The following is a 24,490-nucleotide window of genomic DNA, read 5'->3' as shown; positions in this document are numbered from 1 at the left end:
CTGTGCAGACAAGTCAAATGTTGTGAAGTCAAACTTCGCCAGTGACCTGAAAAAACACAGGACATTGATTTACCTTCATAAGGATATGAACACGGGCCCTCCCTAGCTGTGTTGTACCTTCTCCACTCATGATAAGAGTTTTTCTTCACCACCAACGTACGTCTGGTCACAGCCACCTTCCACTGGGACGCCCCATACAGCATCTTCCCACTGCAGCGCCACCACAGCGTGTTGTGGGTGGTGTCACACTCGAACATGCCGAGCGGCTGCGTGGTGTCTGAAACATTGAGGCCCAGGCACGTGCTGGTGCCCATGTTGAAGAGGCGGTGCTGGGAGACCCACTTCCACAGCATGCGTTGCGTTGGCCGCTCGCAGTCCTCCAGCACCAGGTTAGAGCCATCCACTGTGACACAGCGCTTCAGCAGCGTACTCTCCAGGATGAAGATTCCCTTCTCTGAAAGCAGAGGAATAAAGAGGTGTGTGAGCAGGGCAAGCACAAGACATAGGTTATTTAAGCAAAGAAAAAAATATAGACCGGTGGCTCTCATGGGAGACTTTTTTTTGGGTCCCCAAGGAGATTTGTGGAATTTTCCCAAACTTTTAGTTAAGATTTATGTGTATATGTTTTAAATGACATACATAAAATTAAGTTATAAACATCTCTTGGAAATTGTTGTAAATGAGAAATTTGACCTTGTCACAATTTATAATGTGAGTTGGGTCACAATAGTTTACCATCTTTAAAAAGTAGGTCCCCATATAGGCAGTTTGAGAAACACTGATATCGGCTATACATTAACCCCATGGTCCACAACCTGGGGTCCAAGCCCCCCTTAGGGGGGCGCCAGAGATCACATAGACACTCTACTGGATAATTAGAAGTCAGTATAACCCAAATAAAAACTATTATTTTTCAATTTATTAAGTTATTTATCAGCAACACCTGAACGTTCCTGTTGTGTAAGTACCAAAGACTCACCGGTATCAAAAAAAGAAAACAAGGCAATACCTTGGTTTTGATTTAATGGACGAACAGGACAGTTTTTATCTATATACACTGCGAGAATAGGAACAAAAACATACAACTGCTGTTTATTTTTGCATATGAACTTTTTACTTTATTCCTTTTTGCGTGCGTGCCCTGGGGGGCTTTCAAGGAAAAAAGGTTGGGAACCACTGCATTAACCCACAGATAACCCCCTTCCATTTATGAACAAAATATAAATAAAGTCACTCTCATCATCCGAACACATCTCTGACCATAGTCTGCACTAATGCTGTGCACACGGATGTCAACAAGGGGCATATTTTTCCTTTTTATTTCAAAGAGCTTTTTGGGTGCTCAAGGAAGAGAAGTGGAAGAAAAGAACTCGTAACACTATTTAAAAAAGTAATTTCCTGTGTGTTGTTGTTTTTGTAGAAGTCTGTTTGCGAGGTAAGAATACAATATATGTTTGACACAAATACACATGCACACATATTCACACTTTATTATGTTGTTACATACATTATGTTTTGGCTAAATTTACTTTAATACTAGATGTCATAAATACTTTCCATGTTCTTTCAATGTTGTAGTGTTTTCTATCATGTTGTATGTAGTGTGTCCTATCATGTTGTAGTGTTTTCTATCATGTTGTAGTGTTTTCTATCATGTTGTAGTGTGTCCTATTATGTTGTACTGTTTTCTATCATGTTGTAGTGTGTCCTATCATGTTGTAGTGTTTTCTATCATGTTGTAGTGTTTTCTATCATGTTGTAGTGTTCCCTATCATGTTGTAGTGTGTCCTATCATGTTGTAGTGTTTTAATCATGTTGTAGTGTTCCCTATCATGTTGTAGTGTGTCCTATCATGTTGTAGTGTTTCCTATCATGTTGTAGTGTTTTCTATCATGTTGTAGTGTGTCCTATCATGTTGTAGTGTGTCCTATCATGTTGTAGTGTTTCCTATCATGGTGTAGTGTTTTCTATCATGTTGTAGTGTTTCCTATCATGTTGTAGTGTATTCTATCATGTTGTAGCGTTCCCTATCATGTTGTAGTGTGTCCTATCATGTTGTAGTGTTTCCTATCATGTTGTAGTGTTCCCTATCATGTTGTAGCGTATCCTATCATGTTGTAGTGTTTTCTATCATGTTGTAGTGTTTTCTATCATGTTGTAATGTGTCCTATCATGTTGTAGTGTTTCCTATCATGTTGTAGTGTTCCCTATCATGTTGTAGTGTTTTCTATCATGTTGTAGTGTTTTGAGTAATGTTGTAGTGCAAGCACCTTCAGGGCCACTGTAGCTTTGAATGTGGCCTTTACGAATTAAATTATTATAAGTATCATTATCATTATAAACACTAGTGCAACAACAGCTATTCGAATACAGATGAGTGGAGGTAATGTGAGTCCAGTGGGGCTGAAAGTGTCCACAGACCAGCAGCAGCAGCAGCAGCAGCACAGACCCAGTGGGCCCCCAGGAAAGTGAGACTTTTCAAAACAACCCTAAGCACCACAGCCCGATAGGAACATGTTGCAGTGATTACTCCTTCATTCCTCCATAAATTCCCTCCCTGCCAGGTTAAAAGTGTAACACGACCACAGCGTGTTGACTAGACTTGTTTTGTTGACAGTAAACGTGAGTGTAGAAGAGCAACAGCAGCAGCAGTAACGCTGCACCCACAGATGAGATGAGTGAACTTACTGTAAAAGTCGGCGAGCTGCTTTTTGTCCAGGACTTCATCGTCCTCCTCGCTGACACACACGCAGCTTCGCGACACCAGCAGCAGCAACAGCAACAGCAGTCGTTCCGCGGCCACGACAGCAGAGGAGTGGAAGCTGCAGCCACACCGACCTGAGAACATGTCGACGACGGCGGGAAGAAAACGTCCGCACAACCCGAGCGAGACTCCCGGTCACAGCGGCTGTTTTAGACCCGCAGTTCTTCTTCTTTTCTTTTTTTTTTTTCTCTCCGTCTCATACAAAACTTTGACCAAGTGAAGGGGGCGGTGACGTCACGACTGACGACACGGCTGCTGCTGAGGCTGGAGGCTGCGTTTGCACTGATACAGTATAGTAGGCTACTTTATAAACAAACAAATATGGGGCAGACAGACAGGCAGACAGACAGCAAATAAACAGATAACAAAGACACAAATAGACAAAGAAACACAGCAGCCACACAAACAAACACAGCAGCCAGACAAACAAACAAGTAACTACACAACACAAATACAAATGAAAAGAAATCCAAGCACTGAATGCAGTTTTGTTGTAGTAGTGGGTAAAGTTTAGCTCAAGTTGTTTCTCAGTTCATTACTGGACTCTTCTGTTTTAAACACACTTTTTACTTACACAGTACCAGGTAAAACAATACAGTTAGGACAATGCACCGTGGGAGAACAAAATAACAATGAACTATACACTTGTAAACAACAATAATCTTGTATGTTTTCCAGTGCAATTCGTCTCACTCAAATGCAAATACACTTTCTATGAGGGGATTTGAGAACTACATTGTAATACAGTGAACAAATATTTCACAAGAAGACCAAAAAAACAGTTTTATTCCATTAATCCATTATTAACATTGAAGGCACAGCCTTACTTTAAAATACAACAAGCACAATAACATAGAAATACACACACATATCACCTGCATATTTACTGTACATTCATTAAAAATTAATAAAAAAACAGACTCTTTAATTTCAGTAGTAGGCCACTCATAGTGTTGAGTCCTCTTTTCCAGGCTGCATGTTACAGTCGAGGGAAACTTGTGTCAGTTTGCAGGATCATGCAACAGGAAAGTGCAGGGTTTAGTACACTGAGAGTGCACCTTTGCATTACAGCAGCAAATTCATCATGTACATAGTGTTCATCTGTTCACAGTGTTGTCGACTGTGATCATAACATTACACACACACACACACACACACACAGACATAAACACACGCCTCTCCAGAGCTGAGTGCTCTGCATTGACTTCCATTCATTTGGACAGCAGCCTGATCCCTAACCTTAACCATAACCATTTGCTGCCTAACCTTTACCTTAACATAACCACAATTCAAAAATCTTAGTCCTAAGCTTAACCAGTAGCTCAAAAATGAGGTTCTTCCTCATTAGGACCAGGTTATGTCTCCATGAGGTGACAAGGTCAGTGTTTATGCCAGAAAAGGTCCAAAAGAGGTAACAAATAGAAGTTAACGCATATGTGCGCACGCACACATACACACACGCACACCTAAGTGCACTCAGATGTCGCTTTGCATTGCCTCCAGTTCATCATCAGTAGTGATCCATTGCAATAATCTTGTCTCTCTCTTTGTTCTTGTAAGTGATATTTTTGAATGTCGTTGTTGAGCTTCTGAACAGTGGGTTGGTCCCCTGAAGAGGAGCAAAAAAAAAAAAGAGACACAAACACGTGACAATATGATAATGCAGGTCATTTACAGTTGAAATATGGATGATTTTTATGGGTTCCGGGTTTTTTTTTTAAAGGTAGAATGCACTGGAAACCTGCACACTCACTCTCACCGATAACATGGCTGCCACCAGGAACAGATGGAAAAACAGCTTTTAGCCACGTAACAGAAGGCTTACATAATAAAATCCATACCTGCTTAAGTCTTCATTAATGAAGAATATTGGCAGCCCCTATACAGCTGGAAAGTTTGTAAACCACTCTCTCTCTCTCTATGCACCAAAGTCCACGGTGAAAATGGACCATTTTAAATCATGGCACACATGAAGTGTACTGTACATCAGGAAGTTCAGTTATGTTATCATGTGACCTTAGTGTTTGAAATATTTTGTCCAGTTTTACCCAAGTGACCAAACCTATAGGTAAAAATTATGATTTTTCTGTTTGGACTTCGGTGCAGGAGAGTGAGCACTTTACAAATCTAAGTTTCTTTGTAACGTGCCCACCAGTGACACTTGGTCCAAGCCTTGGTCCCAAGGCTTGCAACTGCAGCGCTAATTCCAAACTATTTAGATCCACTTGTAGGGGGACGGGACCTCAACCGTGTCCGCCATCTTTGCTAACAGTTACGCTAACAGGACCAAGTGTCACTGGTGGGCACGTAACAAAGAAAAGAATGAAGATATTTCTCAACTCAGGGGAAACTGAGGTTGGGAAGCACAGTTTTTCAAAAATACTACTCCTATTCTAGTAATACCAAGCTAAATGCAAATCGGGTCAGTACCCGACCCAGATAGATGGGTTGTGGACTGTGCCTGATGGCCACATCAGCGAGATACGTAGCACAACAATGGAGGGTATCCAGCAGCTCCTGCTCTGTTTGTGGCTGTTTGTCTCAACAAGACGTCAAGCTTTTCATGAGAATAAACTGACTGGCACCCTTCCCTCCTACCAAAGGGAAGTGTGCCACTCCAGTCAGTTTATGCCAAAGAATGGAACAATAGGGGCTGGTTATTTTGGTACTTTGGTAAAAAAAAAAAAATAAAAAAAATCAAGCGGTTCCACTCGATAGAAACACGGCTTATGTTTCAATACCTCAAACAACCACACTTTAAAAACATGACCTATCACTTTAAAGGTCTTACCGTCTGCCATTTTGCCTTTGCCCTCTCTGCCTCAAACTTGGCGACCTCCTTACGGTCATGGACCGACACCAGCACCTTCCACACACCAAGCAGAGTCAGGCCAATGCAAACCACGGAAAGGGAGACTCCCAGAATAATCATGGGGATGTTCGGCGGCTCTGGGCAACCTGTGAGATGACGGCAGGCGAAGAAATGAGACTCGTGGCAGAGCTTTCTCTTTCTCTTTTCATCTGTTCCCTGTGTCACTGTGAGTCTTACCATACATCTGCAGATTGAAGGCAGTAGTGGTCCCCGTCTCACTTTCCATCACGTTGAAAGAGATCCAGCACTCATTCTCCGTCATCAATGAGCATGGCATAGAAGGGCTGTTGTCATAATCTGGGAGGAAATGTGAACATACATATCCATAAGGAAAGAATGAATCCATCCTATATCATCTTTCCTTTCCACTTTGTGCCCGGAATGTAAAAGGATACCCTTCCTTCTGTTGAGCTGTCGCTGTGATTTTCCATATCAAAGCCTTGAATCTGGTGTGTGTGTGTGTGTGTGCATGTGTGCACCAAGCCATTGTATTCCACATCTGAAGCTGAGAAATCCTCGGCGATAATCAGATATAGCTCTCAGCTTGCACAAGTATAGTGGGTTTAAATTAATCTCTTCCATAAAGGAGGACAGGCTCCTTTTGGAGCATTCACATGCACCACAATAGCTCTGCCTGTACGACAAGGTAAATAATATGTTCCCCATTGTCGACTGCTGCCTGAATGGACATGGATGGTGTTGTGTTAAGAGAAGGGGCTTCAGGCTCCAGAGGGACACCCAAGTCCATGCAGGTCAGCATTCCTCCAAACCCCTGACCCATGGGGAAACTTAGCATGGCGCTGTGCTGATACCACTATCAAAAACACCAACACACAAGAGAGCAGACTCTCATGACGACAATAATTCACGCCGTACTGTACGCAACACGTACAGTACGTGGCGGGTCTGACTCGAGGTGACTGGAGGTCGTCATCGTGGGTTTGCAGAGCAGTGACTGTCATGACTAACCTTCGCACCGCTGTGGTACGGTACAGTACGGTACAGACACATGAACATAACATAAATAATGATAAATAACCCTCATGAGACCCATCACATTGTTTGTGAGCCAGGAGTCTCAGGAGCTCAATTTGTCACTTTTGTAAATATAATCCATATTTTCTTTACAGTATTTAGTTCCTCTACACATCTAAATACATAGTGTTGATGTAAATTGCATTTCTCATTTTATTTTATTTTATTTATTTTATCTTATTTTAATATTTGTTTCTTTAGGTAATCTAAGCCATTCTGTTCTGTTCTGTCCTTTGTAACATGTATGCTACTGCACAAGTGAATTTCCCCGTTGTGGGATCAATAAAGTACAATCTAATATAATCTAATCTAATCTGAGCAAAAATTTAAAACCCAATAAAAGACTAAAAGTTGGATTCACTTGGATGAACCAACTCAACCCTACATAACTAAATAATACATTTACAAAGACAAAAACTAAGCACATCATCACTACAATGTTAGTTTGTTTTATAAACACACAATTCAATTTCAGCTAGTTATCAGTTCGTTTTTAAACTCTACCAGTGATCCACCGGTTACAAGCCCACGTATTATATTCACTTATGAGATATAAGATTATGTGCTAAATTTCCAGTCAGCATAAAATGTGGGTATTCCACATAAAGTCACATGCACATTTGACTTGAAACCTGCTCCACATCCTTTGTGCTGTCAGTGTTTACCATCATCACATGGCGACAGATGCAAGCGGACGCTGTTTTGTGAGTTCTTCCTTTGTAAACTACGACACGAAGCGGTGACATCCAAGACAAACTGGGTGGAGGCGACTGAACTCTCCCCGTGACACACTGAATAACAGGTTTCATGTATCACGCAGTTTATTTTCACACTGGACCGGCATGACCTTTTAATATTACGTGTGTTTTGCAAAAACACAAACGCGGTCCAGGATAAAATATGTACGGAATGCTGTGGAAAATACTGGAATGTCAACATGGTAATTATTTCAACATAAATGTTCATTCTCATGCAAATCTAGACATGGGATGATTAGAAAATGTTCTGTCACAGTTGTGATAATGATTCTTAGAACCTTTTTAAATTATTTTTAAATTATTTTATATATATAATAATATAATTTATATATAATAATATATAAATAATAAATATTAAATAATAATAAATAATATATAAAAATAATAATTTTAAATTATGGATATGGAGGGAAACGATGACCTAAAATTATTGTTATCAAAACATTACTGACATTATTACCATGTTGCCACACTTGGTAATGTGGGTACTAAGGGTAAGGAAATATTTCAGTCAATAACTATCCTGGTAATGATTAATTCACAAAAACCAGGTTATTGCAAATGCTTTCAAAATAATTTTGAGATTATATTTTTAACTTATATAACCAATATTTTTGTAATTATGTAATATGTACAGATCAGGCGGATATATCATTCAAGCTCCAATAATACCAGGAGGGTAAAAGGCTAAAATATGCACACACAATATCATGTATTTTACTCATTCAGTACTTAAATCTCTCATAATCACGCATTTACTACATTGTGATGTTAACTGTCATATTAGAAAATATCCTTAATGTATATAAAATAGCTCTACACTTAAAACAAGCTCAAGGAAAAGGAAGCTTACCCTAATAAGAATCTACTACCTGTTAATTGATGTTTTAAATATACATTTCATCATATTATGTGGGTTATTTAAGGTATTCATTCATACATTATTCCAGAGTTTATAAAAACATCAGTAATAAGTGTACTGAATAAGCATTACTTAACCATAATTAAGCATTTATTAACCCTTTATTATTGCCCCTGTGAGCCTTAAACAGCCACACAGGTCCAGAAACATGAGAAGGGTCACAAGGAACATTAATAGAGGGTAATACTGGTCAATAGATGCTTAATTGTAGTACGTTAATGCAGTCCTTGTTGAGGGATGCATGTTTTACACATCAGTGTCGCTTAAGGGAAAAAGATTTACAGACACAGAAACCCTTAATTAATGTTAACTAAAGAAAGGCATTTAAAGTGACTTAAACTCGCTTTTAATGTTATTTTTCACTGTCATTTAACAGTTATTACTTTACATTAAGATCCCTGAATTATATATATTGTAAAGGGTTATTATTATTCAAAACTGAATTCACTAAATCGGACCCTTTAAAGCATCTGTGGTCATTTACCTGTTGTGTTGATGTGAATCTTCAGAGCGCTGCAGCTTTGATTACAGGACTCCACATCGCCCTTATCTTGGAGGTGGCACTCCACACAGGTCCTGATGTTAAAACATGTGGAAGAACAAAGAGTCGGTTTTTACCTCGGGGACAACACAGGAGCCTCGTGAGGAGCCTTCACGGTGAATACAGATGAATCTCAGTGTTGGTCACTTATCAGAGTTTTCCCAAGGCTTCACTCTCTCGCTCCCCCTTTTATAACACTGATATCAAATGGCACTGGGCCTGACAGCTGCTTTTTCAGTGGAGAAAGGAAATCTCGTAGTGCTGTGTTGAGGACATTAGTTGTCTTTTCATGTCACATGAAAGGTATAGACACATGTGAACAAGGGAACCTGAACCCGATAGGCCTGAACTCAAAAGAACAGGCCGATCATGTCGTACAAGGAGACAATATCATATATTTTAGCTAAAGAAACAAAACAAAAAAAAAACCTTCACACTAAATGGATTTCAATCAGCCAGTTTCTGAATGGAGACACAGGAAATTAAAAAAAGTCTGAAATATCGCATTACGCTTGGCGGAGACGGAACCGATTTAAGATTCAGTGATTTAAGGATGACATTTGGAAAACGGCGTGTCTGACAAGTGCAATGGAAACATGGGGCTCTCTATTTATGACATCAAATTATGCCCTGATTATTCTTCTTCTGTGGTAAACCGGACTTTTTGGGGCCACCTACTCTTTATAACTCCCCATATTTGCTTAAATTGATATATCAGGCTTTTCATGTGGTTGCATTAAGCATCGACGCTGTCTTCATATGCCAGATTAACTCTAAGCTGTTTTATACATAGTCTTTTTCAAGCTGGAAATTTAAGTTTGTAAACTGCGCTTTTCATGCACCAAAGTCCATAGAGAAAATCAGCAATTTTACACCATTGCACACAGGACATGTTGAACCACTTACAACAACAAAGTTCAAATGTGTTATCTTGTGACTTTGGAGTTTTGAAATCCCTCATTTGGGTGTAGCTAAGTAATACAAACGTACAAATAATGTACAAATGTTTTTTTTTCATATTGCTGCTACAGTTTTCATTCCTGTTTTTCTTTTTGCACTACTTTTATATATATTTATATACATAAAAACACTTACTTACTTATTTATTTTTTATTAATCATAGTTAGGCTGAAGAGTTGGATACATGTATAGACATTTACAGTAAGATAAAAGACATTCCCATCAAAACTCAGAAGTGACAAAATTCAATGCTATGTGTTGGTGTCTTATCTGCTGCCAAGCAACGAAATTTCGTTGCCAGTTTTCACTGCTGTGTTTTCTGTGCAATGACAATAAAAGGAAGTCTAAGTCTAAAACGAGACAGCAGTAGACCAACAGCTCCTGTGTCCCTGTGAGCTAAAAACGGCAGATTTTTCTATGGACTTTGGTGTGGGAGAGTGAACGCTTTACCAACTATGAGATAAAGTGGTGAACGTATCCTTAAGATATTGTAGATTTAAGCAGATGTAGATTGTATGGAGTAAGGAGCAGCAAGACAGGCTGGTTCATGGAAAAAAACTGAACTATTTCTTCAGTTACAGATTAATTCACAGATTGGCATAAATGGCATAAATGTGTTCTCACCTTGCAGAGCTACAGGCGTCTCCACATGTCGGGCACTTCTCACACTTTTCTCCGGACGCTCCCGGCACAGAGCAGACACACTGTCCACACTCACACCTGCCCCTGCTGCTGCAGACCGAGCCGTCCTCTGACCCGCACGCGTCAGTGCTGCTGCTGCAGTTGCAGTACTCTCCTGTCCAACCACTGTGACAGCGACACTCGCCGCAGTCACACACTCCGTGGCCTACAACACACAAATGAGTTTCAATCACAGGCTCACTCACAAAAATAGGGTGCGGGTTATCAATGACACCGAAGTGGAACCACTGACCTCCGCAAAGTTCTCCTCGGAAGCGGACACAGGAGTAGTTGTTACACTCGCAGTGAGGTCCATAGATGCGGCCGAAGCTGGACGCATGACACACACACTGTCCGCAGGAGCACTGCCCCTGACCGCTGCATATCTCAGACGCATTGTTTGCGAGGCAGTTGCTCAACAATGCGCTCTCCTCATTGCATTCACACTCTGCTCCCAGGAAGCCTGGCTGACACACGCACACGCCACACTGGAAAGCTCCTTGGCCCGCGACGCACCGGCTGGTGTTTGCTTCAGGCGGCCGCTCACAGTCACAGGAGCAGAGAGACTCCAGCTCCACCTCCAGACTGTCCTGCAAACCCACCGGTTTGAGGGAGAAGTGGCGAAAGCCCGACAGGCATCCCGGGAGCTCCACTGATACGTTGAACACCACCTGAGGAGTGAAGAGGAAGTCACGGGTCAACTAGTTCTGTCTGCGTCAACAAAGAGCAAAGAAGACAAAACAGCCATTCACTCTCACACCTGTGGTGTTCAATTAACCTCTTCATGTTGTTGGACTGAAACCAGAGAAAACCCACACACCTCAGTCCAACTGGGATCTGAACCGGTGACCTTTTTGCTGTGAGACAACAACGCCGGCTACTGCGCCACCGTGTGAACACTTTAAAAAAATGTAAATTATTATCTATCTATGTAAGTTGACACAGAAACTTGATTGACAAAGTTTATTTTTTTTCATGTATTAGAACGAATAAGAGCACTGAAATGCAGACAAGTGTTGTTCAATACATGTTTATTTAATGCTTTTATGAATTATTTGTGATAATAACAGTTGTATTTTATCAGATGGATGGAAAAAGAAAAGTTGCAAATATGTGGGTGGCGGCAGTGTTGTATACACAGTTTTAATTAGATTTTTGAGGACTTAAGTTTTTGTTTGGTTTGCGTCAGTAGATATTCACACGCCTTGATTTACAGGAAAGGAGAAAAGTCGGAGGGAGAATGCATGGCATTAAATATCCTCAACAAAGCCACGGTGTATTTTTTGTCTCCATCTGCTAAACACTTTTATAATTACACATGAAACCCAACAAACATTTACAGAACAACACTATGACTCTACAACCCACGTATTGCGTCTGCGCTGCAGTGTACGCATGTATTTTAAATAAAAAATATTGTATAAACTACATATAAAATGAATGAAACACTTATTCAAAATAAATATAAACTTTTGGATGCAAAAACAAAGTCCTAGTTCCTTAGGATCATTTATCAAGTTTCTCAGAACACAAACAGGTAATGTGTAATTGGTTGATTAAAGGGCTGCAACTAACCATTACTTTCATAATTGATTAATCGGTTGATTATTCGTTTTGTCCACAAACCAAAATTATACAGTTTAAATGAATTCCTTGTTATATGAGTCAAAGGAAAATATTCACATTTAAGAAGCTGTAAAATCAGAAAGCTTGTTTTAATTGTTAAAAAAAAAACACTCAAACCGGTTAAATTAATCAATTAATGAATGAATGAATTATCAATTAATCGTTGCAGCTCGAACTGATTAATTAATCGGCTGATGCAGACCATTAAAATGACAAATATCAGCCCAATAATTCACTCTGTCTCTCATTCTCTCTCTCTTTTGTCCAAAGTATCTGTTTGTTGTTTTCTATTTCAGCTGAATGAGTTGATCACATGTAAACCATAGTGAACTGCAGCGGTCCGTGAGACACATAGTTATTATGAAATGCAATGAATGCAGAGCGATTTAAAGTCAACTGACCGTCTCTCCTGGTTTGATGTTGGAGCAGTGTTTGTGGTCAGCGAGGACTGTACCATCGGGGCAAATGGCCGTGAAGGACATCTGCAGCTCCTCTGTGTCTCCGAGGACTTCCAGTTCGATCTCTGATCGCAGTTCCTGGAAACAGTCCATTAAAAATGATAAAAAAAGTCAACGTGGGAACACTTTAGCACAGAGTAGAAGACTTCCTCTGCAAAACAATGCACAAAAAAGATGACTCATGCATATAACTATCAAATCAGAGCTTTGTTCTCCTTACTCTCACCCTGTGCTGACCTGTGACACATCGAGAGGGCCGTTATGAAACCTGCTATCTAACGCTCTCTTTCTGGGTGACTCATCCTCCCAGGTGTGCTCGGCTTCACAAAGCGCCTGAGGAGAGAGCGACAGCCAGACCTCGCCGTGTTTGACTGACTAACGGACTCTGTGACGGACTGTCTGCTGCTAACAGAGGGTTAATTGTGTGCTTCCGACGGGCGGCTGCGATTTCGACTTCAGTGTTGCTAAGGAGGAGAAAACAGGGAGACGGCGGTGGGATCAGTCCAAGTAAAGATGGATTAAAAGTAAAGCAGGAAAACAGATTCAAAAAAATGCACGTGTTTTTCTGTAAATATGCTTTTTTTTTTAAGTGCAGCAGCTTAACTATATATCTTTCTACAAAGCATCTTAAAATGAATCCATAATTGCAGGTGAAGAGTAAATACTAAGCAAGTGTCCTCTATATTTCAGGACACTTAAGAAGTGGAACTACAATCAGCCAGATAACAGAGTCTCCTCTCTTCAGTGTGGTGAACGTGGCAGAGAACTGGGTGTTAACATAACTGATGAAGTAATTAGAGGACAGCGCCGGACTTGCCACCAGTGGGAGTGGGGGTTTACAAAAGGACACAAAAGGAGTGCAAAAGGTAGATGGGGAAAGAAAAAAGGAAACAGCGAGCGAGCGAATGGGGAGGGGGAGAGAGCGAATCAGAGGAGATCAAACAGCAGGGGACAAGAAGAGACTTGCTGTCAAACATGCTGATGCAGAGCACCGGCGTGGTGCAGGGGAAAAATGTGATAGAGGAAAGAATGAAAGGGAAAAGCAGGAGAATGAAAAGGCACAGAGATACTGTCTCTCCCTGCAGTTAATGGAAGACGAAAACATTTTTCATGATTCAATTATTTTCATTCATTCACTTATTCTGCACACACACACACACACTTTTTTTTCTTCTTCTTCTTATGACACTGCATTGACTTACATTAATTTCCTGGAGACTTACTCTAACCTTAACTACTACTGGCCTAACCCTAACCTCATACTAACCATAAAACATGTCCTCACCTTAAAATGTAATCATTTACATTATGGGGACTTGATTCTGTCCCCATAAGGAAGACAAGTCCCCATAATGTGACCGTATAAACACATTTACGTCCCCACAACATGAGTAATACCGCTATTCTTCTTATGACACTGCATATACTTCAACAACAAAAACCGTACTGTCTAACCTTAACCTTAACCTAACCACAATTCCGTTCCTCAGAAATGAGGTCATTAGGACCAGGTTTTGGTCTCCATTAGGACTACTGGTCCTGATAAGGTCGGTGTTTATACAAGGAAGGGCCCGAAAGAGGCAAAAAATACAAGTATACACACACACAGGCTGCCCACTCATCCATTACCACTAAGATCATTTATTTACTTTGTACGCCGTCACAATCAGTTCCAGGATGTTTCGGGAATCTTTTGCCAGGGCCCCCACTGTCGCGCCAGGTATGAGATTTGCATAGTTCTATGGAAAGAGAGGGGAAAAAAAACAACCCATGAATAAACAGATAATCAAGACAGGCACAAATACAGTACACATGTGGGCAGACTTTGGCTCCCAGTGATGAAAAAGTAAGAGAAAAGAGCAGAGGAAGTAGAGAGGGCTAGTTGTAACAGGCCAAATGTAAATGTGCCAGCCTGAGGAAAACAATGTGTTCACACAGAGAGTTTCACCTCGGTACCTTGTAGTTGGGCGTCTGCTCCTCTGTCACGGCAAATATCAGTAAGATGTTGTTCTCGACCACCTTATCCATCAGCTGAGCCAGAGTAGGATACTCCTGAGAAAACACGGCGAGATAAATAATAATAATGATCATTTTTTATAACAAATGAAGCGTTATAGAGAGAGAGTGATTTTGAAGTGGTAACTTTTGTCAGTAGTGAGTGTGCACACTGACACAGCGATGACTCATCAGGGTTTGGATGGTGAAAATGAAAGACAGCACAAAACATCCACTGCTCAGATACCAACAAAGACCTGTCGTACTGTCTATACACATTAAAATGTATATAATCACAAAAACAGAGACAGAATGAACCGAGAAAGTAAATAAAACTTTATCATAAAGCAAAGAGACCAAACAACAGAGTATCCAACTTGGTGACTTTGTCACTGTATTTGGCGACTTTTCATAGCCCTGGTAAATTTTTTTTCCCAGCAAAGTAACTAGCGACAAATCTAGCGACTTATTGGCATTAACCCTAACTACTCTCAGAGAAGGAAATGTCACAGTTCTGCCGCACGAGTGAGCGTCATCTAGCTGTATTTAGTACGGGCCTGACTGTAGACCCAGAGAAAGAGAGAGAGTAACTGTGGATGTGCAGTGCAGCTGACCGTGTGTGGAACAATCGCTAATCTGTTCCTTTAAGTAAAAACATGCATCCATCTCCTACTGCTTTATCCTCCACATGAGGATCACGGGAGGGCGGAGCTGTGTCAATCTAAGCTGGCATAGGGCAAACAACCACTCTGACACTCACACCTACGATCAATTTACTGTAGAGTGTCCAATTTGCCTAATCCCCATATTGCGTGTCTTTGGACTTGGAGTTGCTTTTCATTGACAGCAGTTGTCAACACTGTCAAACAATCTCCAAACACAAAGGTATGACGACGACAGCGATGACGGCGGGACAGTGAGGCGAGACTATGACATCATCGTCGTCGTCTAGTGTCTAGTGCTTTGGAAAAACGATGACGATGACGACGTTAACGATGACGTTTTTTTACACTCCATGGTAGTCATGAGCAGGAATCACTACAAGTTCCAACGTGTTCCTTTCACTTTCTAAGACTTCAGGGGTTTCCACGGTATCCAGATCACGACTACAACCCAACCTTGGTTCATAATGTACACCCACAGAAAATGTCATCCAAATATGTCCTTTACTTTTTGACTTGTGCCGCTCAAAGACAGACAAACAAAATGTCCAATACTCGCCCATTCTGTGAGTTTACCTGCACTGTGGACATGGCGTACTCATTGTTGACGTCCAGGTGACACTGGCCATCGTTAGGAATCACGATGCCGGCCATCTTGCTGTCCATCCCGAAATGTGAGTCAGCGTCGCTGACAAACACCAGCAGCCGCATGGAATCGTTCCTCCAGCCGATCTTGTCCTGTCAGGAGACACACACTCAGAGGGTTAACTCAAAATCAGGCACTACATTCTGTGTTTGCATGAATTTAGGATTCAAAGAGAAAAAAAATCATAGAAAATCATACCCCACAAACTGCCGCCTGCATGATGGCGTCAAAGCCGCACTCCGGCAAGTCGATATTTGCAGACACGTGCTGCTTCGCGATGATGTCGTTGAACTTTTCCGCGTTGCTCGTCAGGGACAACTCGTGCCGGTAGCCAAATGTTGGCAGGCAGGTAAAACCCACGCTACTGTAAGACACAACATTTGAGAAGGGAAATGATATGAAACGGAGTTCTCGAATGATACTGTGGCGAAGTGAAGGGATGCCACTGTTTACCTGCAGGGGTTGTCCCGCTCTTCCTCTGTGATCCTGATGAAAGGCAGGACAGGTTTCTCCACAAAGGAGCCGAAGCCCATGCGGAATTTACTGGTGAGTTTGGCCATCTCTTTCGACAGAGTGGAGCCCAGGTCTCTGATCCTCTCCAGGTCGTCGATCATGGAGGCCGACAGGTCCATCAGATAGTACATGTCCACGGGATAGTCCTCCGTCTGCTGAATGTTGACCTGGAAGGTCAATTGACTGCCTGTTCAAAATCAAAATCAACACCTTACTTGTGTCTGAAAGTGAGGGGAAAAAAACTGCTCTGGAGTCCAGTTCATTCATCTATCATCTACCGTTATGGGCGTTCAATTAAATAAAAAAACAGGGAGAACATGCAAACGTGTTGCTGTGAGGCAACAGTGGGAGCCACGTGCACCACTGTGTGGTTTGATCTGTGCTTCCTGACACAACCCTCCCCTTTATCCAGGCCTGGGACCGGCAGAAAGAGTACACTGGATGTGGCCTCTCAGTGGCTGGGGTCAATTATTAAAAGCCCAATTAATCCTTAGAACACAGAGCATTTACTGCAAGCCATTTTTTCCCCATTAATATGTGATTAATTTGTGAAATTTGGAAATACGTCACATTTCAAAGTTCGCTTGAAAAAGAAATGGAAGAAAAATGGTCTATTTTGTGACTTTTGCACAATTATCACTACTCCCACTTTAAAAAAATAAAATATACAATATAAAATGAATCATAATTTTGACTCAACAACACATAAGAAAAACCCTGAAGATATGACCTATAAACACACACCAGTGATTTATTCCCAGTGTAATTTACCAAGTGTGCGACTGTGGCACAGATCCGTGCCACGTGAGCACTAAGTCTTAACAATGAGCAGCAGGAATTGGGTACCTAACCCTGCTCTGGAGACAAATCATTGATTCCAAACAAAAGGCTTTGGATTGCGTACCGGCTCGCAGTTTGAGGGACATTTTCTGTGGGGAGATCTGGGTGCTGTTCGCACTCTCCGTCTTCTTCCCAAATGGGCGGTCCTGGAGGATTTGGGCCTCGGAGACAGGGAACTCCAGGTGACTCAGGGCACATCCCTTTTCAAGTAAGATTTCCAGTGTGTCACATCGGTCGCTGACTGAGAACCAGTCTGTGAAGTTCTGGTGAAAATGAAGGAGAACAGACTGAAGACTGTGCTATAAAGTCAAGAAGAAGAAGAAGAAGAAGCTGCAAACAACATCCGTGTGTTTGGGTCAACTCTGGCTGCTCACCTCCTGTGCACACCAGGCACAGTCCTGACTGAGCTGCAGACACTGGTCACAAGTCACAGCGCTGCCAGCTGAACATGATCCTGCAGCATACACACAACATGAACACAACATGCTCTTATAATTAGCACTGAATAATTTGGGTCACTAGAGTCAAATCATGACACATCATTTTTTTTTAATGCAAAGACAAGAAATGGAAGATATACATTGCTTTAAAAAATGTTCTGACTCGTAGAGAACAGTGGTTCCCAAAATCTGGGGCAGGACCCAGACATGGGTCACAGGAGACGTTTTTTGGGGTCCCAAAACAAATTAGTAGAATTTTCCCAACACAGAAGATTTATGTGTATACTGTATGTGTTAAATTACACATTTTAATGTATTTGTTAACTTCTCTTGGTAATTATTCTTTAACCAAATTAAAAATAACATTAGGTGAAACAGATAGAGCTGAGACTGAGTTGATACATGAGGATAAAATATCAGGATTTATACTGTGAATTGGGTCACGAGTGTTTGTGAGCTGTAAAAACGGGGTCAAAATTGGTGATATATCGTCGTCCTTCCTTGTGCAATACATTATTATCGATACACCAGGGCAAATATCGATATTTTACTGAATTAAACAGTCTCTGCCACAAACTTTACAGCAGGATAATGGTAGCGAGAGCTACGTTAAGAGATGCTCTGTCCACGTTCAATATATAGAATTTGCACTTTGTTCTCCATGCTGTGAATAAATAGCAAAATCCTGCACTTTTTACTTTTCAGTCATGTTTTCTTTTCTTCAGTTAGACAGATATCGTGATGTATCGCAATATGACTGTCTTGCGATATATTGATTGGTTATCGATTGATTGATTGGTATTGTGTATCGCGTATCGTATCACATCATGTATCGTATCATGTATCGTATCATGTGGTACCCTGTGATTACCGCCCCTAGTTTCCATATAAAAAAAGGTTTTGGTATAGAACCTGCATTAGACCAAGCAAAGATGGAACAATTATCACAAAAGCTGTGGAAAAAATATAAAAAGTAATAATTAAATAAAAATACTTGGACCTTTTAACTACCTCAGCAATTTAAAGGGGTTTTCTGTGAAAAAAGTCCTTAGTTTCTCTATTAAAAGTGAACATTTATGTTTTGTCGTTGATGATAATATATATGATATCAATATAACTATTGTATTGTGAACAAGTCTAGTACAATGTGATTCATCATTCTCATGTCAGTGACTGAACATGAGTCACATTTTACTGATAATGTCAACAATAAATGACAGATACTGTCATATGACAGTATGTATTGTATTATACCACAGTGCACAGTGTTGTGTTTGTTTCCTGTTCTTTCTTCTAAACATTGATTATATATTGATTTAATAAGACTCTACAGGACCAAAGTTGTGCAGAACATAGTGACTGACCTGTAACATGAATTACAACTTCATTTTATGCATATTACTTAAAACATATACACATAAATCTTTCTGCAAATTAGTTTGGGGACCCTGTTCTAGAGGATATAGTATAATAAAACAAATATGTAATTATACGTATATCTTATTTCCACCCCCCGTGTACTCTACGTACACTTGAGCAATGAAGAACAAAGAATGTAAGTTGTTTACATTTGCTCCGTCAAGGGTGTGCTATTAAAAAAGTGAAAAGTGCATCAGGAGATGCTCACAAATGGTTATGAAAGCAAGATAGAAGCTAAATTAGGGCCTTATTTATAATTATCTACCTACATTACACACGGAATTGAACTAGCTCATGTTCATAATTAATTTTTTTTTAACCCTAACCCAAAGATCACTGTCCCAAAAGTGAAGTAATTTGCATTTATTTGTTCTGCTTTTTTTTTTCCCACCCAATAAATAGGTCACTATTGTATTTCAGTAAAAGCACCTTACTCATTTTATATTCAATGCTGAAGTCACTGATGTCCAGACTTGTATTTTCCTTTCTACCTTCTGGGCACAATTTGCATAAAAACATATGCGTATTCCTTAAAACAGTGAGGAGTGTTCACCTTCACAAAACTGGTTCTCGTATAACTAAAAGACACATGTGTGTGTGTTATAGGGCTTGAGTGTTTTCAAGAATTAAAACAAGTTTTCAGATTTGTCAGCTTCTTCAAAACAAGACATTTAAAAAAAAATTCTTCTGTGTGGCTATTAGTTCAAATCTACCAAGAAATTGTGCGTATGATGTGCACAAATAAACTAAATTAATTTCACAATTGATTTCACATGCTGATTAATCTATTCCTCGGTCCATAAAATGTGAGAAAATGTTGAAAAATGACAATCAGCGTTTCCCAAAAGTCCTAATAATGATCATCTCAAATGTCTTGTTTTCTCCACAAACCACTAAAAATGATTCAGCTTTAATGATTTCTTTGTTATGTGGAGCAAAGAAACCAGAAAATATTCACATTGAAGAAGCTGAAAACTGAAAAGAAGCTGTTTTAATGACAAAAAACACACACTGAACCAGATTATTCGATCATTAAAGTAGTTGATAAATTAACCTACAGTAATCGATTCATTATAAGCCCTAATTCAATGATGTGGGTTGAATAATTTTTATTTTTAAAAAGCCACTGGAAAAAACCTGTAATATTGTATATTATAATAAAATACTACATCTTTTTCTTAGTAGAATTTGAATAATATTAAAAAGCCATAAATAGCAAGATAGATCATTCTATCACGCACATTATTTGTCTATGATCATAAACGTGTTGTTTTTACAGTAGACAGTAAAAGAGCAGGCGGATCTTACCTTCCACGGCGTGGATCCAGTAGCGGAGAATCAGGCTCAGCAGAATAAACCCCATTAGTCCTCGCGGTTACTGGTTCACAAGAAACACAAGCAGAATATTTCAACTTGTCTCATATTTAGTTACAGCCGGAGTCAAACACGCAGCTGCCCCGCACCGTGTACCTGGACTATGACTGCGTGACTTGGTGACTGAGTGAGCGAGTGAGTGCTGCTGCTTTTACCTGCGCTGCCTTTTATGTCCACTTCCGTTCAGGTGAGAGAGCGAGGCGGGCACGAGGACATTTCAAAGCCAATGGCAGCAGCAGCACTGAGATTAATCTGGGTTTGTTTACACTGGCTTTTTGGTCACATTCAGACCTGATAAACTTAAAGCAAGGATTACGATTAAAAGGTCAATTTTTGAGCAATCTGAGCATGGATCTCGATTTTGATGAATAATAATAATAAAAAAAAATAAAAAAAACAGGATGGCAGAAATTAGAGGAATATTTCTAATACTCAAATGACCTGGGGGCCAACGAGTGTCTTGTCTGGTCAAGAGAAAAAGTGTGGGCAATATGAGCTTGAAATTATAACTATAACTATAATTATAACAATATTCCACCATGACATGGCAGTAAAGACACTCATGATGATATTTCACAGGACTTCAAAGTAAAAGTGCTTGTTTGGACATGGAATGATGTTGGTTTCTCTTAATAAACTATATAATTAGAAAGCAAATCTGAGTGTATGCACGGTGTGTGTATGTAAGGGTGTGATTTGGTAATTCTGTTCTATGCTTTTACATTGTGTTGTTCTTCTATTCTTGTCTTTTCTTACGTTTTACGTACGTTTCATGCTGTTCATTCAGATTCTAAGACATTTATTGTCCAACTATAGCAGTGATTTCCAAAGACTGGGGTAGTTTATTTTTTATTTAAGACAGGGACAGCGTATATCAATGAATAATCAAAATGTAAGTGTACAAGATTATAGCCAAAAGCCTAATTTTCATAAGATAGAATTTTTTTGAAAAAGTAAAAAAGTGAAAAAACAACAACAACAAATAAAACCAATCAATAACAGGCAAGTTACAGATTATGCAGAATTGGGACAGCTCTGTTTTCAAGCCCTGTTTGAGTTCTTTTTTAATGCATTCTAGTCGTGGAAGTGATGCTAGACCATGAAACACTTTATATTTAACAGTGTTATCCCAGTTTAGCAGTTCATGTGTCTCTATAAGTGGGTTGTCATATAGAGAGTTTGGGAAACACTGGTCTGTAGGAGGAAAGCAGTAGATGATACAATCACAAAATAATTCAAACCCATCAACAATAACAAAACAAATGGGCATGTACAGGGTGTAGTAGTGTTACAGGTGCAGTACAAGGTGCTGTATATTCATGTAATGCACCTTGGAGGTAGGTTTTATTGTGATTTATTGTTAAAGAACATTGATAAAACACATTAACACAAAAAATAGCTCTACCTTGTTTCTTTTACATGCTATATTATTAAGTAATTTTACTTTTACCTGCATGTGTGCGTAAAATCTGATTACTTATTACTTGACTCTACACAATATAAGTGAGGCGACTGAACTTTGACCCTAAGAGAACAGTAAAATACTGGAAGGCCACCACGCCATAAGCAAATACAGCTTGTACACTGGCATTAGCCAGGCACCACAGGAGGACATATTAATCTTTAACCACATGAATCAGTGTCATTGTCGTGCAAGAATTTCCTTCAGCTTCATGAAAACAAACACGCGGGCCTATCATGATAGGAAATATGAGTGTGTGTGTGAGGGGAAGGAGGGTGGAGCTGCGTAGGTGTCGCACCATTGACAGCTGCAGCGTGAATGTCTTGTGCAGCTTGGCCTATCATGATAGGAAATATGAGTTTGTGTGTGAGGAGAAGGAGGGTGGAGCTGCGTAGGTGTCGCACCATTGACAGCTGCAGTGTGAATGTCTTGTGCAGCTTGTCCTAACTCAGAGGAATCTCACAATTCAGCACCACGCCCCTCTGGATCTGGGTGAGTCCCCCATCTGTTACCCCCAAAGCAAGCCCACTCCCCGACTGACCACTGTCGCCCCTCTCTTCTTTCACTGACCCCTCCGCTCTCTGCTCTCATGCACCTTACCCGGCAGCTCTCTGTGAAATAGTCCTTTCATTCATAACACCTCCACATATCCACACTCCCCCGTTTCCACATTCCTCATTTAAAAAACATCCTCTGTGTTAACTTGTCGCTATAGTTTTTAAATGTCCTCAGAGATATCTCATGTTCTGCTCATATCCTTGTGTCCTGGTTGAGAACACGTGGGTTAGATGTCAGAGTTGCATCACACTAACATTTCAGCCTGACGTTATTCTCAATTTAAAATATGTTGCTGTCCAGTTTTGTTTTGTTTTTCTCTTCTTGTCTTTTAGTGTCTCATTAAAATTCAACAGACAAATGAATTATTCTCCCTCATCTCTCTCTCTCAGCACTGCACATTTCCCATGCATAGAAATAGAGGCATACATATATATATATATATATAAGGCACGTTAATCCCACAATGATCCAGCTCACCTTCAGGAGGAGCGTCCTCTGATAACATGCTGTCCCGTCTCGGTCTGTCCTCCCTGTCATCAAGTGAAAAATGGAAAATGGAGAGAAACAGAGGAGCTGCATCAGGCCAATACATTCACTCCCATTGTATCCGAGCAGTCGTCAGAGTAACAGTAAACCTATTGTAACGGCGCCCTTTATGAAGCATGGCGCTAGGGTGACCCTGCTGCCCATGTTCCTGTGGCTTGTGTGTGTGTGTGTGTGTGTGTGTGTGTGACTGGTGTGTGCATGCATTCTGGGGTCATGTGTGGGTGTTTGTACAGGCTCCAACTCGCTTGCGTGTGTGTGTGAGTGTGAGTGAGTGAGTAAGTGTGTGTGTGCAGGGGGAGGCTGGGATGATAATGAGTGACAGTAACAACTGCTGCCTGTGAGACCTTCACAGGAGCTCACTTCTTTATTGAGAGATGATCTAAGTGATGTGTTGCACTTTGGGGATTAAAGCCGGTATCAGCTGCGGCGCGACAGCAATGACTCGAAGAAATGGTGTTTTCTTGGTTATTTTGGTGTGTCCGTTTTGATGTTGCGTTACTTCCTGTAGTGAGGAGGAGGAGGAAACCACCTAAGAAACACAGCCTCCTTCTTACAGTGGTATGGCTGGAATGCAGGTGTACACACATACACATGTGAGTGCTGCAAATTAAAAGGCACGACACTATAAAAAGAGTGAAAGTACATGCCCCCCCACAAATATTTAATACTTTATATTTGCTTTACAATTCATACAACACAAACCAAGACTCAAAGGTCCAGTGTAAGACACTGGGAGGCAGAAATGTAATATACTACCAAAGTATGGTTGTATAATGTGTATAACCGCTTTAAAATACAACCCATTTAATAAGGCATTAGGGAAGGGTCCTGTTTTAACAAAGTATGCCACCTCGAATAGTCATATTTCTAAAATAGCCCAAACAAACAAATCAAACAGAATGTATGTTTCATGTTTTGAAGAGGAAGCGCTAAAGAAGAAAGGCTTAGCTCACCTGTGATGGAAATCTGCTGTCTCACCATTTGATGTCACTAATTCTTACAAGTGTCACATTAGAGGACAGTATCAAGTGACTCTTATTGTCACTTTCTCTCACTTGACAAAATTAAAAATGTTGTGTCACAGAATATAAATCAGTTTTTCCTACAACCATGCCTGTGACTCTGAGGCTACACTTTAGCTACATGCTAACTTCAGTAGCTAACAAGTGAAAGTATTATGTGTATGTTATGTTAATACCATGTTCACAAAGTAGAATGCAGAAGTACAGCTACTGGTATTTGGTGTAATAGGTAGCACTACCACCATGCCTGTGTGGCTACACTTGAGCTACATGCTAACTTTAGTATGCTAAGCGTTCAGTGCTATTACTAGCATGTGAAGGAATGTTTACCATATTATGTTCATCAATTTAGAAATTAATCTACAGCTAATTAGAATAAAATATATGGTAAACATA

General features: G+C 40.3%; 2 protein-coding genes across 2 annotated transcripts in view; both read right to left on the bottom strand.

The window, feature by feature from the left end:
* pla2r1 (phospholipase A2 receptor 1) overlaps positions 1-2,990 on the bottom strand; it is a 35,157-nt gene extending 32,167 nt beyond the window's left edge. Inside the window, exons 1-2 of the mRNA XM_058629621.1 lie at positions 2,689-2,990; positions 74-454 (exon numbers count right to left, since the gene is read on the bottom strand). Coding sequence (XP_058485604.1) covers positions 74-454; positions 2,689-2,848 — 541 coding nt within the window. The 5' untranslated portion in view covers positions 2,849-2,990. The remainder of the gene's footprint in view (positions 1-73; positions 455-2,688) is intronic.
* A 531-nt stretch (positions 2,991-3,521) lies between these two features.
* Positions 3,522-23,255, bottom strand: itgb6 (integrin, beta 6). The gene is made up of 16 exons (XM_058630154.1): positions 23,004-23,255; positions 20,441-20,510; positions 17,648-17,727; positions 17,338-17,536; positions 16,374-16,620; positions 16,119-16,284; positions 15,851-16,012; positions 14,574-14,669; positions 14,267-14,356; positions 12,561-12,695; positions 10,787-11,204; positions 10,477-10,699; positions 8,836-8,927; positions 5,814-5,933; positions 5,556-5,722; positions 3,522-4,373 (listed from the first exon to the last, which is right to left on the bottom strand). The coding sequence occupies exons 2-16, from the start codon at positions 20,493-20,495 to the stop codon at positions 4,275-4,277; spliced, it is 2,349 nt and encodes a 782-aa protein (XP_058486137.1). The 5' UTR covers positions 20,496-20,510; positions 23,004-23,255; the 3' UTR covers positions 3,522-4,274.
* Between the last annotated feature and the right edge of the window lie 1,235 nt (positions 23,256-24,490).

This window comes from Solea solea, chromosome 5, assembly GCF_958295425.1.
Source record: "Solea solea chromosome 5, fSolSol10.1, whole genome shotgun sequence".
Taxonomy (NCBI): Eukaryota; Metazoa; Chordata; class Actinopteri; order Pleuronectiformes; family Soleidae; genus Solea; species Solea solea.
The sequence above is the reverse complement of the archived record's forward strand: the minus strand, read 5'-3'. Positions and strand labels throughout refer to the sequence as shown.

Bases quoted from the DNA above. Each gene is read 5' to 3' on its own strand.
- itgb6 (XM_058630154.1), bottom strand. From the start codon at position 20,495: ATGGGGTTTATTCTGCTGAGCCTGATTCTCCGCTACTGGATCCACGCC. The intron at 12,696-14,266 runs GTAAATAAATGA...GACTGTTTCCAG, and splicing joins TGATTGTGACGGCGTACAAA to GAACTGCGATCAGAGATCGA. The intron at 5,934-8,835 runs GTAAATGACCAC...ATTTCCTCCCAG, and splicing joins GATTCACATCAACACAACAG to ATTATGACAACAGCCCTTCT.